Raw genomic sequence first — 19,150 nt, 5'->3', positions numbered from 1 at the left:
GCTGTGCTGCAGTTCCCTTCCTTTGCTCACGGGCTTCCCTTGTTCGGAGGTCTCTGTCAGAAACTTGGTCTCACAGCATCAGAGGCACGCAGAGGAAATGGAGAACAAATTGCCCAAGATCAGTGAAACATACAGTAAAAAGATGTGACCACCTGCAAACAAACACCAGCAGAATAAAGAGGGGAAGAGATGAAAGGGAAGGTAGGATGCACTTTTATGAGGGTAAAAGCAATGGCAGCGAAACTCTGGACTGAAGGGAAAAAACCTAAGTAAAGGAGCAGCCATAAGCATCTCTAGCTCAGAGGGTAAGGACAACACCTTAGCACACAGTTCTCCTTGTAATCACTTCTTAACAACAATGGGTCATAGAAATGCTGGCCAGAAGGGACCTCTGGAGGCCATCTCGCACTCAAAGCAGGACTGGTGCCTGCACTAGATCATGTCAACTTGAATCTTGAAAACCTCAAAGGATGCAGGTATCTTGAAATGTTTTCATGCATGTCATTGCCACTGATTTCAACAGAATTTGAAAATTTAATTACATAGAAAAATCTATGTGTAAAACCATAAAGCTAAACCGTTCTTCCACTAGTGGTAAAAAAAGTCACTGCTTTTTGAACCTGTGATAATGATGTAAGCTGTGTTATAGGAGTATCAGCACATCTTGTACAGGCTAGCTTACTCCTTCTCCCCTGTGTGAGCCACAGAAGCTTCTGCAGGTGCACCCATGCAACTGTCTTACTCCTGTCACAGATTAGTGACAGGACAGCATCCATTGCAGGACTATAACAGTGTATCTGCAGTGCATAAAGAAGCGTTTAAATGGATCCCTTCTCGTGATATTTGCAAAAGCGGGCAAGCAGTCGTTCACTACATATGGTGCCCAGCTTAGCCCACCCAGGAGTTGTTTTAGACCATTGCTACTGATCGTTACCTGTAGTGATCTAGCTAGCAAAAGTATTAATCATTAATATATTTCACTTGTGCCTATTGACTGTGCATTTTAAATAGACTCTGCTATACTCTCCCAGTGGAAAGATTTAAGATACTTTAAGAATATATAGGGTTGTGCCTTCAGTACTTTTTCTTTGTTTAAAAAGAAGCTCCCTTACTGAAAACCCAGTAGACCACAAAACCAGTCAGGGGCTTTTATCCAGGATGTCTGACCCACCGCCTGACAATAATTAGTTCAGGTTAATTACAGCAAATCTGTAGATTTGCAGCCTGAAATCATCTCATCCCCTAAGCTGAACCCTCCAGAGGTTTCTTTTATGAGCTCTGCATCCTAAGGGTGGACTTAAAGTAATGAATTTGTCTCTAATAAGATTCATAGGTTTGTTCCCTAAGCAATGGTGTCAATTATAGAATCTAACACTGATGGCTTATTTTGCTGAAAGTAGAGAAATAGAGGATTTTTAATGAAGCATGCAGGATTTTTAACATTTTTGTTTAACTCTTTGCATTGTCGAAAAGTATAAAAATATAATTATGTGAAATAACGTACCACTTTCTATGTATTTCTGTGTGTGCCAATAGCTAATTTCCTTCTGCTCTATAATGGAAAAGGTTAATGTAATGACTCTGAGATTTCATTTGGAAATGTTCCAGAAGAGTGTCTGAGTATTTGCTGCACTTAATGGCAGGAAGTAATAAGTGAGGTTATGTATTGGTGAAAAATGTTTCATGTACTGAGAAGATTAATGCTGGAGAAAGGCACAGGGGACACAAGCCTGAGGCTTCCTTCTCAATTCTGACACAATATAATATGTCCATACTTGATACGTGCCCTTCTGTAGTTAGTTCTTAATCGTTAACAAAGCAGACAGTAAGTCTCTGGGGGGCGTGGTATCGGGAGAAGAGAAGGAACCAGCCACAGGATTCTCCACTCTCCTGCAAATTAGTGGCAGGCACCTTCAGCTGGGAACACTGGACCAGATCATACTGGTACCAGCAAGGTATCTCCATAGCAAGATGATGCCGTAACACCCTTCAAGGGTTCGACCCGGTCCTTAGTATTTCAATGTCTATACTAATTTTTGTGCACAGTTATGTACTTAGAGTTTATGGAAGATGAACCACCATGTCACAGTTTTATTTCAGCATTTTATTTCACATTAATTATATTACTTATGAAAGATTTAGCATTATTGCGTATGAAAGATGTAGCCCCTTCCTTTATTTCAAACTTCTCAAATTTACTTTTAATTCCGATCCCATTCCTGTTGTCTGAGTCAGTCCAGGTCACAAAACTAAGGTTTCAAGCTCATGAAAATAGCTCCAGTCATTTATTTTACTCATTTTAATAACGAAATCATTATTTTGCTTTTAACTGTGTTGAAAGAAGAGATAATGTTCCAGGACTCTTATCCCCACTGGAAAGAGGTGGACGGGGTTGGACCTGGAAGAGGGTAAACGTGGCAGTAGCCATCACTGGAAGGGTGGATGCGGCTAAGAGGCACAGTACCTGTACACCTTCAACAGTTCCTAACATTTATAACACAATTTACCTGAGCAAGGTAAACCACTAACCCTCCACAAGAGCATGTTCTGCTCCCTGGCCAGGGATCGCCCAGCCAGGTCAATGCAAGCCACATTCTCAGAAAGACTTTTAGATCAGCTGTCATCTCTCTGCGCCTTCAGCGGAGGGGAGAGGGGAGCCTCTATGCTTGTTTGGTTCTTGGGTGCTCAGCTGAGCACAGAAATCACTGTCCCAAAAGGGGAGTTTGGCTCAACATGGGTACAGACTGTTGGGTTGAACTTAGAGACTCGTGTCAGGTACGTGAGATGGGCATCAGACAGGACAGGCTGCTGTGTTCACTGGTGGTCTAGATTACACTGGGAGTGGGGATTGAGGGCTGTGTATCTCCTCGCCTACCCCAAGTCATTGAGTTCACTGAATTCTCACTTTTTACTGACTGTCATGCATAATCTTCCAATGATCTCCTCTCTGAAGGCTGCTTATCTAATGAAGTCTATTTCGATGCACATTTGAAGCAATAAAGGCATCCATTAGGAAAAATAGTATTTAGAAAAGGAAAAAAAATGCACCAGAGATGCAAGATTAAAAAGAAAACTCCCTTCTCTAGGTTAAGCACTGATCAGATGCTTGCAGTGACACACTTTTTTAGCTGGAGAACACTGAAATACTGTATTGGGTTTACTTGGCAAAGTAGTGGGGGGTTACAGGGTGTCTTCTGTGAGAAGATACCAAATGCTGCCCCCATGTTGGACAGAGCCAGTTCCAGCTGGCTCCAAGACGGACCCAGTGCTGGCCAAAGCTGAGCCCATCAGCCCATCACCACCACGCTGGTGGTGCCTCTGTAATAATGTATTTAAGAAAGGGTAAAAAATGCTGGGCAGCACCTGTGACAGAAAGGAGTGAGAATCTGTGAGAGAAACAGCCCTGCAAACACCAAGGTGGGTGAAGAAGGAGGGGGAGGAGGTGCTCCAGGCACCGGAGCAGAGATTCCCCTGCAGCCCGTGGTGAAGCCCACGGTGAGGCAGGCTGTCCTCCTGCAGCCCATGGAGGTCCACGGTGGAGCAGATATCCACCTGCAGCCCATGGAGGACCCCACGCCAGAGCAGGTGGATGTACCCTGAAGAAAGCTGCAGCCCATAGAGAGTCCGCGCTGGAGCAGGCTCCTGGCAGGAGCTGTGGCCAGTGGAGAGAAGCCCGCACAGGAGCAGGTTTTCTGGCAGGACCTGTGGCCCTGTGGGGAACCCACGCTGGAGCAGCCTGTGCCTGCAGGACTGTGACCTGTGGGAAGGACCCATGCTGGAGCTGTTCACGAAAAACTGCAGCCCATGTAAAGGACCCACGTTGGAGCAGGGGAATAGCGTGAGGAGGAAGGAACGGCAGAGGTGAAGTGCTACGGACTGACCGCAGCCCCCATTCCCCATCCCCCTGCACGGCACGGGGAGGGGAGGTAGAGGATTTGGGAGTGGAGCTGAGCCTGGGAAGAAGGACGGGGGTGGGGAGAAGGTGGTTTTAGTTTTGTTTTTACTTCTCACTATCCTTCTCTGTTATTAATTGGCAATAAATTAAATTAATTTCCTCAAGTCAAGACTGTTTTGCCCAAGACAGTAATTGCTGAGTGATCTCCCTGTCCTTACCTTGACCCGTGAGCTTTTCATTCTATTTTCCACCCCTGTCTTGCTGAGGAGGGGGAGTGAGAGAGTGGCTTGGTGGGCACCTGGCAGCCAGCCAAGGTCAACCCACCACAAGTACCAAGACCTAAACCTTTAATGGAAAAATTACTTGATTTCATATTTTTCCAACGGAGTCCAGGGTTGTATTTCTGGAGAAGGAAACCCATACCCAAGAAAGCAAACGGATTGATGACTCTTCTCAGATGGCCAATGCTTCAATATCAGCTGGTCTTTTCTCTGTTTTAGGGCAGGGATCTGAACCTACAAATTGGATGTTGTACATCGGTATCCACTCTGCTTGAGAGAAGAGAGGGTCCGCATCAGCCTACCTGTAAGTCCAGCTGCCCTCTTACTCATTCGTGCAAACAAAAACTGTTTCAAGACAAGCAATTGAAGACTGTATCAACAAACTGGCAGTTGCAGAACTTGTCTTAAACACAACTCGGACCTGAGATGTATATTACTGGGGGGAGGCGAGGGTAGAAGGATTGTATTAGAAAAGGCTCAATTTTCTTCTGATGTTGAATCAAACAAAAATTCTACAATCTCTCACATGACTCATAAAACTAAAACACCGTTTTTCAGGTGGCCCTGGGACTGGCAAGTGGTATTAATTACTTAGAAAACTATTTTGGCCACCTTTTTGAAAACATTTCCATTACAAAGTTATCAAGCAGGTGTTTAGTTAGGGAAGGCACATACTGCACTCAGTTCTGTTACCCCTGTTAACTCAGTGTTGCAATGTATTTTGCCACATAACAACCTCTCCCATAGAAAGATCACAGAAAAGCTCAGGTGTATAGAATATCCATCTTTTAATCCTGTATTGCAGTCAGAACTCTCCTCACTTGGAACCTGTAACCTGTTAATTGCCTTACCCTCATTTATATGATAAGTGGTTCATTTCCTTTATTGTGATTGAATCCCCTCCCTGTATTACAAGAAAACTGGAGCTGCAGAGAGTGCTTGATTGGATTTCATTGCTGTAGGCCATTTCTTAAACAGGTTACAGGTTGACAAACATAGAAGGGGGATCAATATCCATCCTTTGCCTCATTGACAAGCTAATCTTTTCAGTAAACATTTCATCAGTACCTGCCATTTGTATACATACCTGCCTCATGAGGATGGAGAAAGCTCTGCTTTATAAGGTTTAGGTAGCCAATAAATGAAAAGACAAGAATATAAATGGGGCAAATCATCAAGATAGCATTTTTAGGAAAATAGCCTTTCATTGCCTGCAGAATACAACCAAGCATGTTTCCAACCATTCTTAATTTTAATTATGTTGCATTACACTCAGACCTGGTGTCAGCTTCTGTTTCTGTAACTCAGCTTGTACGGCTCTCTCGGAAAGGTCTGCCCCTCAGTCCGAAATCTCCAACCTTGTCACAAATGCTTTTGAAGATCACACTTGCCAGAATTAGAGATACTAAATGAGCTCAGCAAATGTAACAGGGGAACTAAACTGTGCCTTTTCAACGCACAGGGCCTGCCCACTTTTCGGCTGCTTTTTCACTCCAATCTAGATGAGAAGGGCCACCAGGCTCAATAAAGTGACATCCTCCTCTCTTATCAGAGGTAACAGGACTATTCTGAGTGGGGATTTCATGAAGCCGAGGCTCTACTAATCACTTAAAACTCATGATTCATACCCCAAAAGAAAGCAAGAGAGTTATGTTAAGTGTGTTTGGAGACATCTTTTTTTGTTTGCTTTTGTGTCACATGTTGAAGTCTCCTTCCCCCACAACAACGTGGGCTAGAAACTGGCATTGTCTCTTACATAAATAAGGGCCAAGATGATTGCTATATTTAGGCTTCTCTTACAGTCCTGCCTATTAGAATTGCATTAGAATGACAAATGCTGCAAAAATTGGCAATGCCGAATTTCAGTCTAACCTGAGACAGAGCATGAGGACATTCACTGCAGAGTCTGGGGTGAAGGAAAATGGACAGCAAACATGAAACTTTGGATTCACAAGAAAAGAAAATAATTCTGCTATTGATACTTTAATAAGTATTAAATAATACTTTAATAAGTATTAAATAAGTAATAAGTTTATTACTATCTTCATATCTTCAATATCAAACAAAAGTAGATATTACTAATGGAAGCAGGCTGTAAAGCATGACATGTAATCAGTTTCTTTCACTACTAGCCGTACTAGAGGACTGCACTATTTCCTCTTGCACTCCTGAAATACAGCCAGCAGAAGGATGCACACATGAAAACAGCTCCTTTCCATGTAGACAAGTCTCCCGTCATTGCTCCAGCCTCAGCCTTTTCACTAAGGCTAATAACAACGGGTGTGCTGGTGCAAACTGGCCATTGGTGCGCATTCTACTTTGTCTACGCTGTTTCTGATCACAATTACCGGACTTGGCATTCCTCTAGCTTTACGCAACGTTAAGGCTTCTAGACCATCTTCATATAGAGCTACCAGCTGGCTGCTGGGATGAGATGGGAGATAACGGTCCTATGCAGTCATATCAACACACCCAGGATACTGTACCAACGGTGCTTGCAGTGTATGTTTGTTCCTTTTAACATTTTTAATTTGCCATCTTTCCAAGTCCTACAAACCAGAAAAGTGCCCTGCAATAACTTTGGAGGCAAACTGTTTCTTCAATTTCTCACTAACTTTCCTGTTTCTTTTCTTCTGTGATGTAAAGAAGCTCTGTTAAACCACACAGTAATATTTACCAGTCAGATAAACTTTGTAGACAGTAGAAAATACTAGAAGTGAAGATTACCCAAGATGTAAGTTCACTGACACCACTGAAGTAACATTAGAAATATTTTGGTCCTGCATCTTGCTGGTGAAGATTGAGGTGATACAACTATTCAGTGCTTCAGGAATGAGAACAGAGAAAAAGTGGGGTAGTGTAGAGGTCAGGAGAACACATACACATTTCCTTTTCTTCCCAAGGGAGTATTTCAATAATTCTTTTAAAATAAATATTAACTCACTGCAACATACCTCAGATGTCCGTTCTATCATCTATATAGTTTTAGGAAGAGCAAGTGGAAAGGAAGAGCTCAGTTAATATTCAGCAGTCTGGGAGAGGATTTAATGTAACATATTTCCAGCATATTGGATATCTTCTTTTCTCATATCAAGCTTGTCCATGTAGGTCTGAGAACTTTTGTTTTCCAGCCTTTTCAATTAGCAAAAGCAGTGTTAGGATACACCTTTTATTTGATGCACAGACTAGACTATTCCCATAACCATAGGTTAATTGCTAGTAAATGTTGCTCTAGCAGTCTTGGGTATGTTGATTAATGGCCTCAGTGAGCAGCTGAAAAATAGCTAGGCTGTTGGAAAGATCATTAGCAATTGCAACTCTTCAGCTATTGTGATGGGCATAGAGAAACAATTGCTAACATTTATAATACCTTTCACTGAGTGCAGTGGCATACTGAAATGCAAGTTACAGTGAGGTGAAGACAATCACTGAGTTTTTGTTGCATTCAATTTTATAGAAGTTTACAAGACAGAGCAAGGCAAGAATTTTTTTCTTTCTTTCTTCTTTTTCTAAAGCTTTTGGACACATCCTTGATAAATGCATGATGGATTTTATACATAAACACAAATATTCATTTCTGCTCATTAATCCTATTCTTTGAAAGTGGAGAGGGACAGGGATGCTGCGTGAAAGGTAGCATGCCAGCAAACAGACCCTGTTTTAGCTCATAGAGGCACAGCAACATTAAGCTGTGCCTTGCGACAGCACAAACTTTGCAGTCCAGGGGCTGAAGAAAACAATGATGAGCTTTCAAGCTGCCTCTGATCTTTCAAAGCTCTGAATATCATAGCCTCCCTCAGAGCATCCACGAGACCACGGAGCTTGCAGGAATTCATGACAATACCTCTTCTTACCCAGACTGACTGCAGATCCTGGCAGTGCTACAGTGCCTATTGCAGTTTTAGGGAGTGGATCTCTCAGCAGTCAGAAGAGGGCTTTTCTCCACTCCAGGCCATTTACACCACATGAAAACAGAGCAAGGATCTCACCATCAGCCATTGGATAGCCGCCCAGCTCCACAAACATGGTCGTAAATTGCATTTTTCTAACCTAGTCCTCAGAAAAGAAGGAAAGCATCACCTTCAGCCTGACTCTTCCGAGTGAGGCTTCTACAGGCTAGAGCATGGCCCCACAAACATCCTAAGCACCGCACCCAGGAGGGTGGGGGAATAAGCAGCTGAGCTCACTAAGAGAGAAGCTCGTAGAAATGCACCTGCATGCTCTGCAGTGAACACTGCTTCGTTCAGGTATAAGGCAGACTCCAGAAAGCATGATCATGTTCCCTGAAACGATATACCTTTCAACTGTCTGTGTGGTAGGCAGGGCGTATGGATACACAGGTCTGCCAAAATGAACTCTGCGTTGCTGAATGTTTTTTCTGGCCCTAAGTTGGAGTCCTCGACTCAGTTCAGGTACGGCTTGGCAATCTCCTCAGTCTGCTCCACTGTATGAGCCAGACATACACAGAATGACCCTTTGCAGGTTTGCTGATGTTTTTTTCAATCCTCCCATATTCTTTGGGCCACCATCCACCTTCAACCCTAGGAATTCCTCCATAACTTCTGTCTCCCAAATAATGTCTTTACTGAGAGTAGTGTACATATTCATGAACAGTCATCGCTGCCTCCTAGACCATTGCTTGGTCTAGGATATAAGCATCATATAAAGCCATTATGAAGCATCCATAGTGCTCAAAGCCCTCTCTTCCTGCCCTCACTTGTGTGCTAGCCCAGATGAACTTGTGCCACCTACCTTCAAAGACTCCATGACCCATATTAGCATTCAAATCCCAGGAGGGGAAAACAAAACAATCTTGCACTGCAAGAGAAAAAGGATGGCAAGAAGCTGAAGGCTGTATCTGGCTGGTAATGAGACAAGTTCAATTGTAGAAGGCTCCTGGAAAGCTCATCAAGAACAATCCCTCACATGGTTTCAGAAAATATGCAACAGGAAATTACAGCCTGAAGGCACTGTGTTCACTAGCCATTCCCAACCAAGAAAGGACAAACCAAAATAATTGAATAAGACTCTGAGCTTTATACGCAAGCTCTGCACTTGCCAAGGGAAGTGGGCAAGCAGCCAAAAGGGACACGATATATCACTAATTATCCAATATAGAAGAGAACTAGCCTGCTTGTTGGAGAAACAATTCATGTAAAGCTTTCTCTATACTTTCTAGCGTAGATGGTGTAACATTGGCAGCATTCAGTAAGAGCACATTTTCCACCATGTAACTCTGTCTGGAGTGAGGCATTTGTAATGTACCTGTGATGGAAGGACAGGGGAAAATCCCCTTCCATACTATTTAAACTGGCATAGCTTTCATATTGACACTTCTAAGAGGAGCCAGCCTGTGCACAAAGAATGCAAGGTACTGTAAGCTATTTGTTTCTTGGAAGAAACATATGGGATAGATAGCTGTATACAGTGATTTGCCACAGTCATGAGGCACATGAACCCCTTCTTGGCAATACCCCACTAATAGCCAACTCACAAGTGCTACAGAACCAGACTGCACACAGCCAAGATGCTCTGAAGCAACGTCCAGACCCGATTCCCCCTGGAGCTGCAGCTACAAACCTCCTCCTCCATCTTCTTCCACTCCCAACACATTCATACACACCAGCCAGTACACTTACAGGTATCTAGCAACTTCTCTCTGTGCCTAAGGCCAGTGAGGATATTTAGTTGAGTCGGTACTACAAAAAACATTGAGAACTGTATCAGCCAGGACACTTTGATAAATGCGAGCTTTTCAAGTCATAAATTTCCTTGTTCTTACTTTGTTTTCTAAAGCCAATGTTTAACATGACCTTTGGGTGCAGGTATAGATAGAGCAGCAGCCCTGCAGCAGTGTGTGAGGCAGCTGTAGGTGGGGACTCTGGGCTCACCGAAAAAGGATGGGACAAAATGTACATCCACTTGCTGTTGCCACCACTTTACCTGGCTCTCTATTTGTATGGGCTCAGCTAAATCCCTTCCAAATTACATTTTCAGCCAAATCCATGCAGCAAAAAAAAAATAACCCCAACAGCCTGTCTTTAGCCCACTGGACGCTGTGATTATTTTTCATATATTCAGTCATCGAGCCGTGGGATAAGAACATCAAAATTGACGCTTAGAGCAAAAGCTAAGGTGGCCCAGGTGGCAGGGCACGGCAGAAGCCGGGGGGTCTCCCGCACGGAGGCCGCGGGGCAGCGGCGGGCGGGCGCCGTCTCCACTGACCGCAGCGGGCGGCAACGGCGGAGCGACGCTGCCACCTGCCGCCCGCCCGCCCGCCCGCCCGCCGGTGGCGGCGGCCCTCCCCTGCTGAAGCGGGCAGGCAGCCCAAGGCTTGTATTCAAGCCCAGGCGGGCGGGTGGGGGCGTGAAAATTGTAAGCGGCCGCCCCTTCAAAAGGTTTTGGCAGGCAATCATCAAAAAAGACAAATTAAGCCTCTGACGAAACATCCGGGGTGAAGCAGATGTGGAGGAAAGACCCTGACAAAAATCTGTCCGAGACCCCCGGGCACGGCAGCCGAGCAATCACCGCTGCCCTGTCTCCGCCTGCATCTTTCCACACGTCAAGGCGATGGAGTAGCAACGCACTATTTCTTCTTCTTTCCCAGCACACGCTGCAGTAACCATATTTTACAGCTGTGCCTGCCTTAACGGAGAGAGGGGATATTTAGTGCCTCGGCATTTATTGTTGTAAGCCTGCGATATCCTACTGCCCGGCTTTACAGGCCTTACTGGGCCTTGCAGTGGGACTATCAGACGTGGGATGAGAGACTGGGTTTCCCAAAGCGCTCCAGCTCTCTCTGCAGCTACCCTGCTAACTTGACACCAAAGGGTGAGTGAGAAAGGGGAGACTGCAGCCCTACAGAGACAGCGGAAGGCAAAAGGGCCTTGTGATTGTCTCCAAAAAATGGACAACTAGCTAGACATCCTTCCTGACACATCGGTGAGCTCCCGAGAGCTGATGGGTAGGGGAGAAGTTGTGCTGAAAGTTCACAGCCTTTCGGGATATGAACCCTAGTCTGGGTTTTGATGACTCCTCAGCACAGCTTTGCCCAGTCAAGCTGCCCCCAGCCATTGCAGGTTAGCAGGCTCTGCACCCCGGCCATGCTTTAACATACTCTTGCTCTCCACAGACCTCTTTACAGGTTTTCTTAGGTTTCTGTTAAATAAGGTCTCAGATTCCAGTCTGCATGTTGTCCATGCAATCCATGTCTGCTATTTCTGTGTTATTTCTTTACAGTTCGCCTGGTATAACCAAAAGCCAACTGCATTTCACTGCATCGATGACAAAATTCTTGCAATCCTGTGTCTTGCTCAGCATCTTCCTAGACAGGAAAGCTAGAGGAATTCATTTTTGAGCACGAGGAGAAAACTTAGATCTTCTTGTTAGAGGATGTGGAGGACAGGACCCTGACAGCACTGCTCAAGAAAGTAAACCAGCTCAGAAAAGGAACCTTGTCAGGTAGATTTACAGTGGCTGCTAGGTTGTACAAGGGTAAACTCAGCTCAAAGACACTACTCTCCGTGAAGGAGCGGAGGAACAATGAAGTGTATGGGGAGGAGCGCAGCATAGAGGGGGTCGATCGGCCCCCAGACCGCTGTTTGGGGCATGTGGGTGGACAGGGATGGCACTCCTCCCGGGAGGGTGGCAGGGGGACCCACCATCAGAGCGTTCCTCCAGAGAGAGGGAAGGAAGAGGCTAAACCCAGGCACTGCTGAAGACTCTCAGGCCCTCCTTGGCTTTCAGCATTTGATACATTTCACAAAGCGCTTCCTTAGCAGCTTAAAGAAGCAGATTATTTTCTGGCTTGTGACTTGCTTCAGGTGGATCGTATAGGAAAGCCCAGGCCCAATGCAAATCCTGTGTTCCTGCCATGAGAAGTGGAATCTCCACCTACAGTCTGGTGTGCGCATCTTTGGGGAGCAGAAATTAACCTGTGATGTCCCCCCGGAGAGGCAGAGTAAAACTTGGTCCCGACACCTCCTTCTGCTATGGTTTGGGAAAGGTGATTCAAGGATGCTACAGCTCACTATGGAGCTGGACTTACAGACAGGTTTTTTGGTCTTTCGGTTGGGTGAAGGAGGCAGAAATAATGATGTCACTTTCAAATTTCACTTTCCTACCATGTAATAACCAGAGCAGCCTAACCCCTGACTTTTTTCTGTGTTCTCCTTAGAAATGCAGTTTTCTGAGATTTCTAGTGCCAGGTTCAACAAGGGAGGGAGGTGGCTTTGGCTCACTGCCTTTCTTTCTGCCATCTCAAGCCCCTTTTCCACTCTGCTTGGGGTCAAACAGCCTCCAGTTGCCATCTTGCACATAGCCCTTCCCTCACAAAGCCTCTGGAGGAGAGAAGTTGTGGCACTGGCATGTCCTGGACCACAAAGCCAGCGGCATTGGTGTTTGTAATCAACAGACCAGAACAGTCTGTGGCTTTGTTCACATTACCATGCTCTGGGCTTTCTAGTACAGATCAAAACAACTATCATACCCTGGGGCAAACAAAATGCCAGTGAGCCCTTTGCCTTCTTAAAAGCTTTATTTTCTTAAGCTTAAGATGTCCAGCTGAAGTCATACCTTTTTTGCAGTCGGCTACTTTGATACATAGGAAGGCAAGAAAGCAGATGCTGAAAAGACAGCTCAAATTAGCATTAAAACCAGTTACATGGAAATGTGCCTTTAAATACTGAATAAGACCGAGAAGAAAAAGGCTATCAAAGTCAGAGATACCTGCAAAAGCTCAAAACGTTCTTAAGGGATGTGTGACACTCTGCAAAAGCCTGCAGGTCAGCAGTCCACCAGTCTAACATGACTTTTCTGCAGTTCACCCAATCAAGTCAACCACTTTGTTGGAGGTAAATGCACCTGAAAAATTAAAGCTGGAGACACATAGAGTGGCTGAGCTCCTAAAAAGCGAAGCATTTCCAAGTACAACTTGCAAGACTTCAGCCAAGTGCTCGTATCTTTGTTGCCCATGGGCTTATTATTGTTCATGTGATGCGGTTTTCTGTCTGATCTGTGGTCTTCTAACAGTACTCCTACCACTTCTCAATGTCATCTTCCACTTTTTGGAGGAGGAATTGCCTGGGTTTTGTCCTTTTGGGAAGATAAAGGAGGGAAGTTGGCAAATTAAAATGCCTTAACACAGGCTTCCCTTTTTAGCGCTTTTTTAAGACCAGTCCAGTTCCTCTCTAAGTGTTTTGTTACTGTTTAACCCAGAAGACTGGAAATGAAGCCTCAGACCAGCTAGAATTCCTCCTCCTCCTGTAGCTGCAAAAAGACCTTAGAAACCATATGTAGGCCTCTAAAGACAGGTATTTTTCTCTGGTATCAGAGCTGTCAGATCAGCCTTTTCTTTATTCCCAGGGCAAATGTGACTTGTGTGTGTACAACCCTGGCTGAGGAAGCTCTTCAACACCTTGTTCTGCTCTAACATGACACAAGATAACCTTTCTTTGCCACCTCCCAATCTCCAGAACTCCCCAAGACATGGTGGGGAGTGGAGCAATACACCTACACTGAGTCTTTTAATACAGATGGCTGGTAGGTTAGGTTTCAGTGTACACTTCCCAAAAATCATATGGCTTCTGGGTGAGTCACATAAGCAACATGACTTTTCCCTTTGCATTTGGACTCCTACTTACACCAGAGCTTACTGTGCAGCCAGAGTTCATTTGCAGAAGGCATCAACATCGTGACCCTGGGTCATGAAGAATTAAATTGTCAGGGCTTTTTTAATTGTTGCAATCATACTTACTTGCATTGAATGTCTGTGGAGTGCATGAAGCATTCACTGGGTCTATTTGAGTGACTTTGTGCTTCTTCCATGTCTGATTATCTCTGGTAGCCCCTCAAAATGCTCTGTCTGAAAAGCTCTGGAAGTTCACTTGCCACTATCATTTTAAATAAAGATAACTACAAGCTTTTTTTTGTTTTGTCCTCTCTCTACCTACCTTCCCAGTTCTCTCTGACATGAAGAAAAACTAGGTGGCAGCAGAGAAAAATTCTGACTTGACTCGCTCAACTGGGGTATATACAGTTTTACACCAACCATTCAAGGAATTATAGGGCAAATAGCAGCCATGCCATTAGGAAAAAATAAAGTATTTTAATACCATTAATTTATTTAACATCAGCTTTTACCTTTATGTCAGTTGTAGCAAGCCTATTTGTTTTCATTCTCAGGGATGATAACGCGCTGCACACGAAACATTAGCCTATTTGGAGTTGCAACATTTGCCAGCTGAGGGTTGAAGAGGGGAAGGCCCCAAGACTGCAGTTACTGAAACACACCCACCTAAGTGGGAGCTGAGTGGGTATTCCTTACTGGGAACACATCAACCGAGAGAGGGAGCAGCAGAAATGAAACGAGATGCAAAGCAGGAGTTCAAGAGAGAAAGAGGTACGCCTCTTCAGCTTCAGCTTCAAGTGTTAGCTCAATCTTTGTATAAAGGGATGATGTATGATCTGCTGTATGATTTATCATTTCTTAGAAGGTCTCTTCTTTCTTTCCTGGACTAGAAGACTTGTTGCTTTTTTTTGCTCCATGTTGCAAAACTAATAATGTCATATGTTACTATCCTGGAAATAAAATTTGAAGATTATTCAACAAAGACTCAGGTATCAGCAAAGGCTTGAGTAATTCATATTCAAAAATATTTAATTTTCAGATGTTCATTATATGTGTTAAATTCTTGGTTACAGCAAAAAGATTGTAACATACAGAATCACAGTGACATATAATCAAGCCATAACAGTGCAGTTTATTACAACTGTGTAAACAAAAAGAAATATTTCTGTAATGGCATTCTTCATGAACTATATTCTGGCACACAGAACCTCAGCAGAAGTTAAAAGAAACATTTACAAAGAAAAGAAAGCCCTAAATTGAAGCACAGTATACGAACCTGATCAAAATGGCCCAATCCACATTTCATAAGAGAAAAAAGCGTCCTCAGAATTTTTGCTTGCTTGCTTTTAAGGAAATTCAATCTGAAATTTTTCAGGGCATCAATCCAGGATGTGATATATTTTTACTATTATTGAATGATATGAACAAAGACTAAATGACCATGTGAATACCTCCTACTGTGACATTATTAAAGGAGACAAGAGATGATTTGGGAATGTTATTGTCTGTATAGCATGACACCTGCAGAAGATATTCCTCAGGAAATAAAAATAAGTTATTGAGAAATTAAATCCAACATGCTCCATCAAAGAAACTTTCTTTGTGCATAAGTAAGAGAAAAGGCAGCATCTTGCTTTCCTGTAACAGAAGTAAACAATTTGATTATAAGAAAATGTACATATTGTAAACTGTAAAATGGGAGCTCAACTTGAAATACACTCATCTCAAATAGATTGTAAATATTAGCACCTAAAATGTAACGCTAGGATTTAAAAAATTTTCGTAGCTTTCAGGTCATGCATTAGTTATAGCTTGCTTGACGGATACAATTTTGCCAGCAACATTTTAGTGTTCCATGAGATCCTCTTAATAAAAACACATAGCTCTGAATGCCACTACATTTTACACGTATACCTTTCATACAGGAAGTTTTGCATATGTTCCATCTGCAGAGAGTAGGCCCCACAGTAGCAGGAGGTATAGATAGCGCAAAGAAGTTAGAGTTATTAAAAAATACTGGAAAACTGGGAGTATGTGATATAATTACAAGCTGGTATCTTCAGTTTACAGAAAGCTAAAAATTTGCTTGTTAAAGAGAGACATCCAGCATGTGCTTACTCACATGCTGACATGGAGTTCATGCAAACTATTAAAAAAAAAACCCTTATAAATTTTACCCTTCAGAAATGCTGCATATACTTCATCCTCAAATAAACTGAAGCCCCCTCAGAAACAACAGGGACCTCATGTGCAGGTCGACTCAAGCAACATGTAATTGCTTCCTCTGTAATGAGAAGTGAACAGCAGTATCAAACAGGAAATTTCATTGAATCGTACTTCATTTCAAACACTGTTAAGCCCAAATCCAGGTTTTTAAAAAAAAAAAGTTATTTTCTTGGAGGAAGGACATTTTCTTCATAATAGCCTGGATTTACTACATTTCCAGCTGGATCATATCTAGCCACCACAAACGTTGAGCCATCACTAGCAGATGCTTTTCCAACTCCCATCTTTTTTGTGTTCTTCCAAACCATTGCTGTGAAGTGACCTGAAGAAAGAGAGATAAATATATACATTCATTTCAGGTACTGTACCTGTAACATTCCCTGTAACACGTGAGAGGGAGGAAAGAAAGAACAATACAAAGCCGTTTCTTTCTCTAACAGGAGAACAAGCTAAGGACATGAAAAGAAAACTACAGCTAGCATTTTGTCCTGAAAAAGCCCGATCTGATCTGGTTCCACACTACTATTCACATTTCCATGTCCTATAGCCAAATAAGAATACTTAGTAAGAGAATCATGAAAGAAGTAGTTTGATGAGTATCCGATACAAAATTCAACAAAGAAATCATGGTCTTCACTCCCTGCAGTGTGAATAGCAGTTTTGACAATGATGATTATTCATTTGCTTTGACCATCTCATACTCCCCCATCTGTCTGCAGGTGCAACTATTCAAAGTAACACTGTTTTTGTGGCTTTTTCTGCCTAGTTGTAATAGTCGCCCCTGCATCGTGCTGCTCTGTCAGTTGTACCCTCTAGGCATAGACAGACCCCGTGGGAGAAAAACGTGATTTTCTTCATCTGAAACAAGCTTGGGTATATCTCTTGCTTGAGTATTATTCAAGGAACAATGTTCTTATGTTTATTTAACATCAGATTGCCAATATGCAGTCAATGGCCTGTGGCTGATCTCCAAAGTACATCTGAAGTTACTTCTGTGATTGCAGTGATATAACTTGGCAGAAGACACATGTCAATGTAAACAACAGCATAGTACATTTAGTAAGACACCTATATGATTCCAATTTCGTATTTTCTACAAATTGATTTCCTGTAAAAATAAGTTGTCTTTTAACAACTTCGGAGTCAGAGGAAAAATATAATATTAAAAAAAACCACAAATTTTGCTTACTTCCTCATTTCTCAGTTTCCTTTTACCCTTTTGTGAGTTTCCAACATAAAACTTCAGGGAAATTCTTATTTTTTTTTCCCCCTCAATTTTTTTTCTAAGAAATAAAGGGGTTTTTTTTTGAAAAATACCAAAACAAGTTGGCTAGCCAATTTCTTAAAATAAAAGCTGTGTTGTTGAAGAAACAGTGCCCCATCTCAACTTACCTGTCCCAGAAGAAAAACCTGGGTTTTGAAAGCTGTAATTTTTTATTTCACTGTACCATCTGTCAGCCACATCCTTTCCTGAAAGACAAAAGAAATCTGCTGTGGAATCATGACATAAACACAGAAGTGTAGCTCACTTATAGCCTGGCCAGCCAGATCTTCTGTTAATAGCTAGCAAGAACTTATAGAAACATGGAGAAACAGCCTTTTTACTGAAAAGAGTTTTTGAAATGTAGGTTACATGGTAGCACATGTGACTTACCAAGTATTTATTGTTTTGCAATAGCTGTTGCTACTCAGTTACTAATTAGTCCGATGCTTTTTGTTAAGCATCTCATGCCATCAATGCCATCAATGACTTGAGTTCTGCTTGACACAAACACAGTCCATCACTTGCTGCACCGGAGTGCCAGGGACACATGGCTGGCACAGCCTGTCTCAAAGCCTGGCCACGCAACACACGAAACAGCTGTAGAATCAGGTGGAGTTCATTCAGGTCAGGGCAGATCTCTGCAGCAAGGTGCTCGTCTGGTAGGGCAGAGCTGATGAAGAGCGCTATACTATCACCAACAGATCAGGAAACAGGACCACCCATCAGTTCTTGTCTGCGGTTAAACCTTTACAATGTTGAAGTCAGAAAAAACTTTGGACAAGAGAGGTCTGTGTGGCACAGCATTTGGATCGAGATGGGGCAGAAATCCCTTCAGTCCTCTAAGAAACCATCTGGCAATTTAACACATTGAGTTTACATTTTTTTCTGCCCACAACCTTCTGTAACTCCTCCCTCTTGGAATGGGTTTGAAAAGACTTAAGTGAGCCTTGCCAGATTTTCTAAGCAAAAAAGCACAGGGACCTTTTCTACAGGGAGGCCTCCCACCTGTGGATGCAGGTGTATGAACATATCCCCTTACAGCTCCAAGCAAACCAAAGAAAAATTACATCCTCTAGTTTTCCGTGTTCTCATCAGCATTTAATACTTCAGGTTTCTGAGTGCATTCATTTTTAGTGGTTCTTACTTAGCACTTGAGCCATTGTGGATGTCCACTTTGAGGCACTCTAACTCAGGGTACTCTAGTCAGACACCTCAAATATACATGCCTAGGAGCTGCTGCTGTGTGGAAGTCCTTGTGTCCAGCGCTGGCTCATCTCATCAAAGGCTTTCACTGACCACAGCTGTATAAGGACTATGACTATGGCCAGTGATGTAGCACTACATGTCTGTGGGTCTCTGAGGTTGATGTTTGCCAAAGAAATAATCCTTCCTTGTTTTCCGTTGAACAGTTAAGGAACCTCATAGAAAGGAGGAGATTCTGATAATCTGCAATGGATCCGGTGGAACAGGCAGCACAGCAGGCAGGAGCTCAGACCAGAACTTGCAGATGCTATGTACTCAAAAGTCAAATGTTACTTCTTTTCCACTACTAGTTGTTAGGAAATTCTTGTGTCAAACATTGGGGGCAGAAGGGGGCAGGTTTCTCCCTGAGCTCCATCAATAATGAAATTTCTGCTTAGCATTCCAGGAAGTGTAACGCAAGCCCAGTTGATTTCATAGCAAGCTGCCAACTCTGTCAAGTCTACCGTCATGAAGAACGCTGGTTCCTGGTGGACTGTTGGCTGCAGATCAGCAATGACTCACGTTTTGCTATTTTGCAGCAAAAAGTCTTAAACTTGCATGGTTCTAGAAGTCAGACACTGCGTTAACTTCTTTAAACTTCAGCTGCTTATGAG

General features: G+C 43.2%; 1 protein-coding gene across 1 annotated transcript in view; it reads right to left on the bottom strand.

Moving 5' to 3' along the window:
* Positions 1 to 14,807: 14,807 nt before the first annotated feature.
* The window catches only part of GLIPR2 (GLI pathogenesis related 2), a 30,079-nt gene continuing 25,736 nt past the window's right edge, over positions 14,808 to 19,150 (bottom strand). The window contains exons 4-5 of the mRNA XM_059815370.1: positions 17,423 to 17,500; positions 14,808 to 16,352 (exon numbers count right to left, since the gene is read on the bottom strand). Coding sequence (XP_059671353.1) covers positions 16,192 to 16,352; positions 17,423 to 17,500 — 239 coding nt within the window. The 3' untranslated portion in view covers positions 14,808 to 16,191. The remainder of the gene's footprint in view (positions 16,353 to 17,422; positions 17,501 to 19,150) is intronic.

The sequence above is a fragment of the Gavia stellata genome, chromosome 3, assembly GCF_030936135.1.
Source record: "Gavia stellata isolate bGavSte3 chromosome 3, bGavSte3.hap2, whole genome shotgun sequence".
Lineage (NCBI taxonomy): Eukaryota > Metazoa > Chordata > Aves > Gaviiformes > Gaviidae > Gavia > Gavia stellata.
This window is presented reverse-complemented; position numbering and strand designations above follow the sequence as displayed.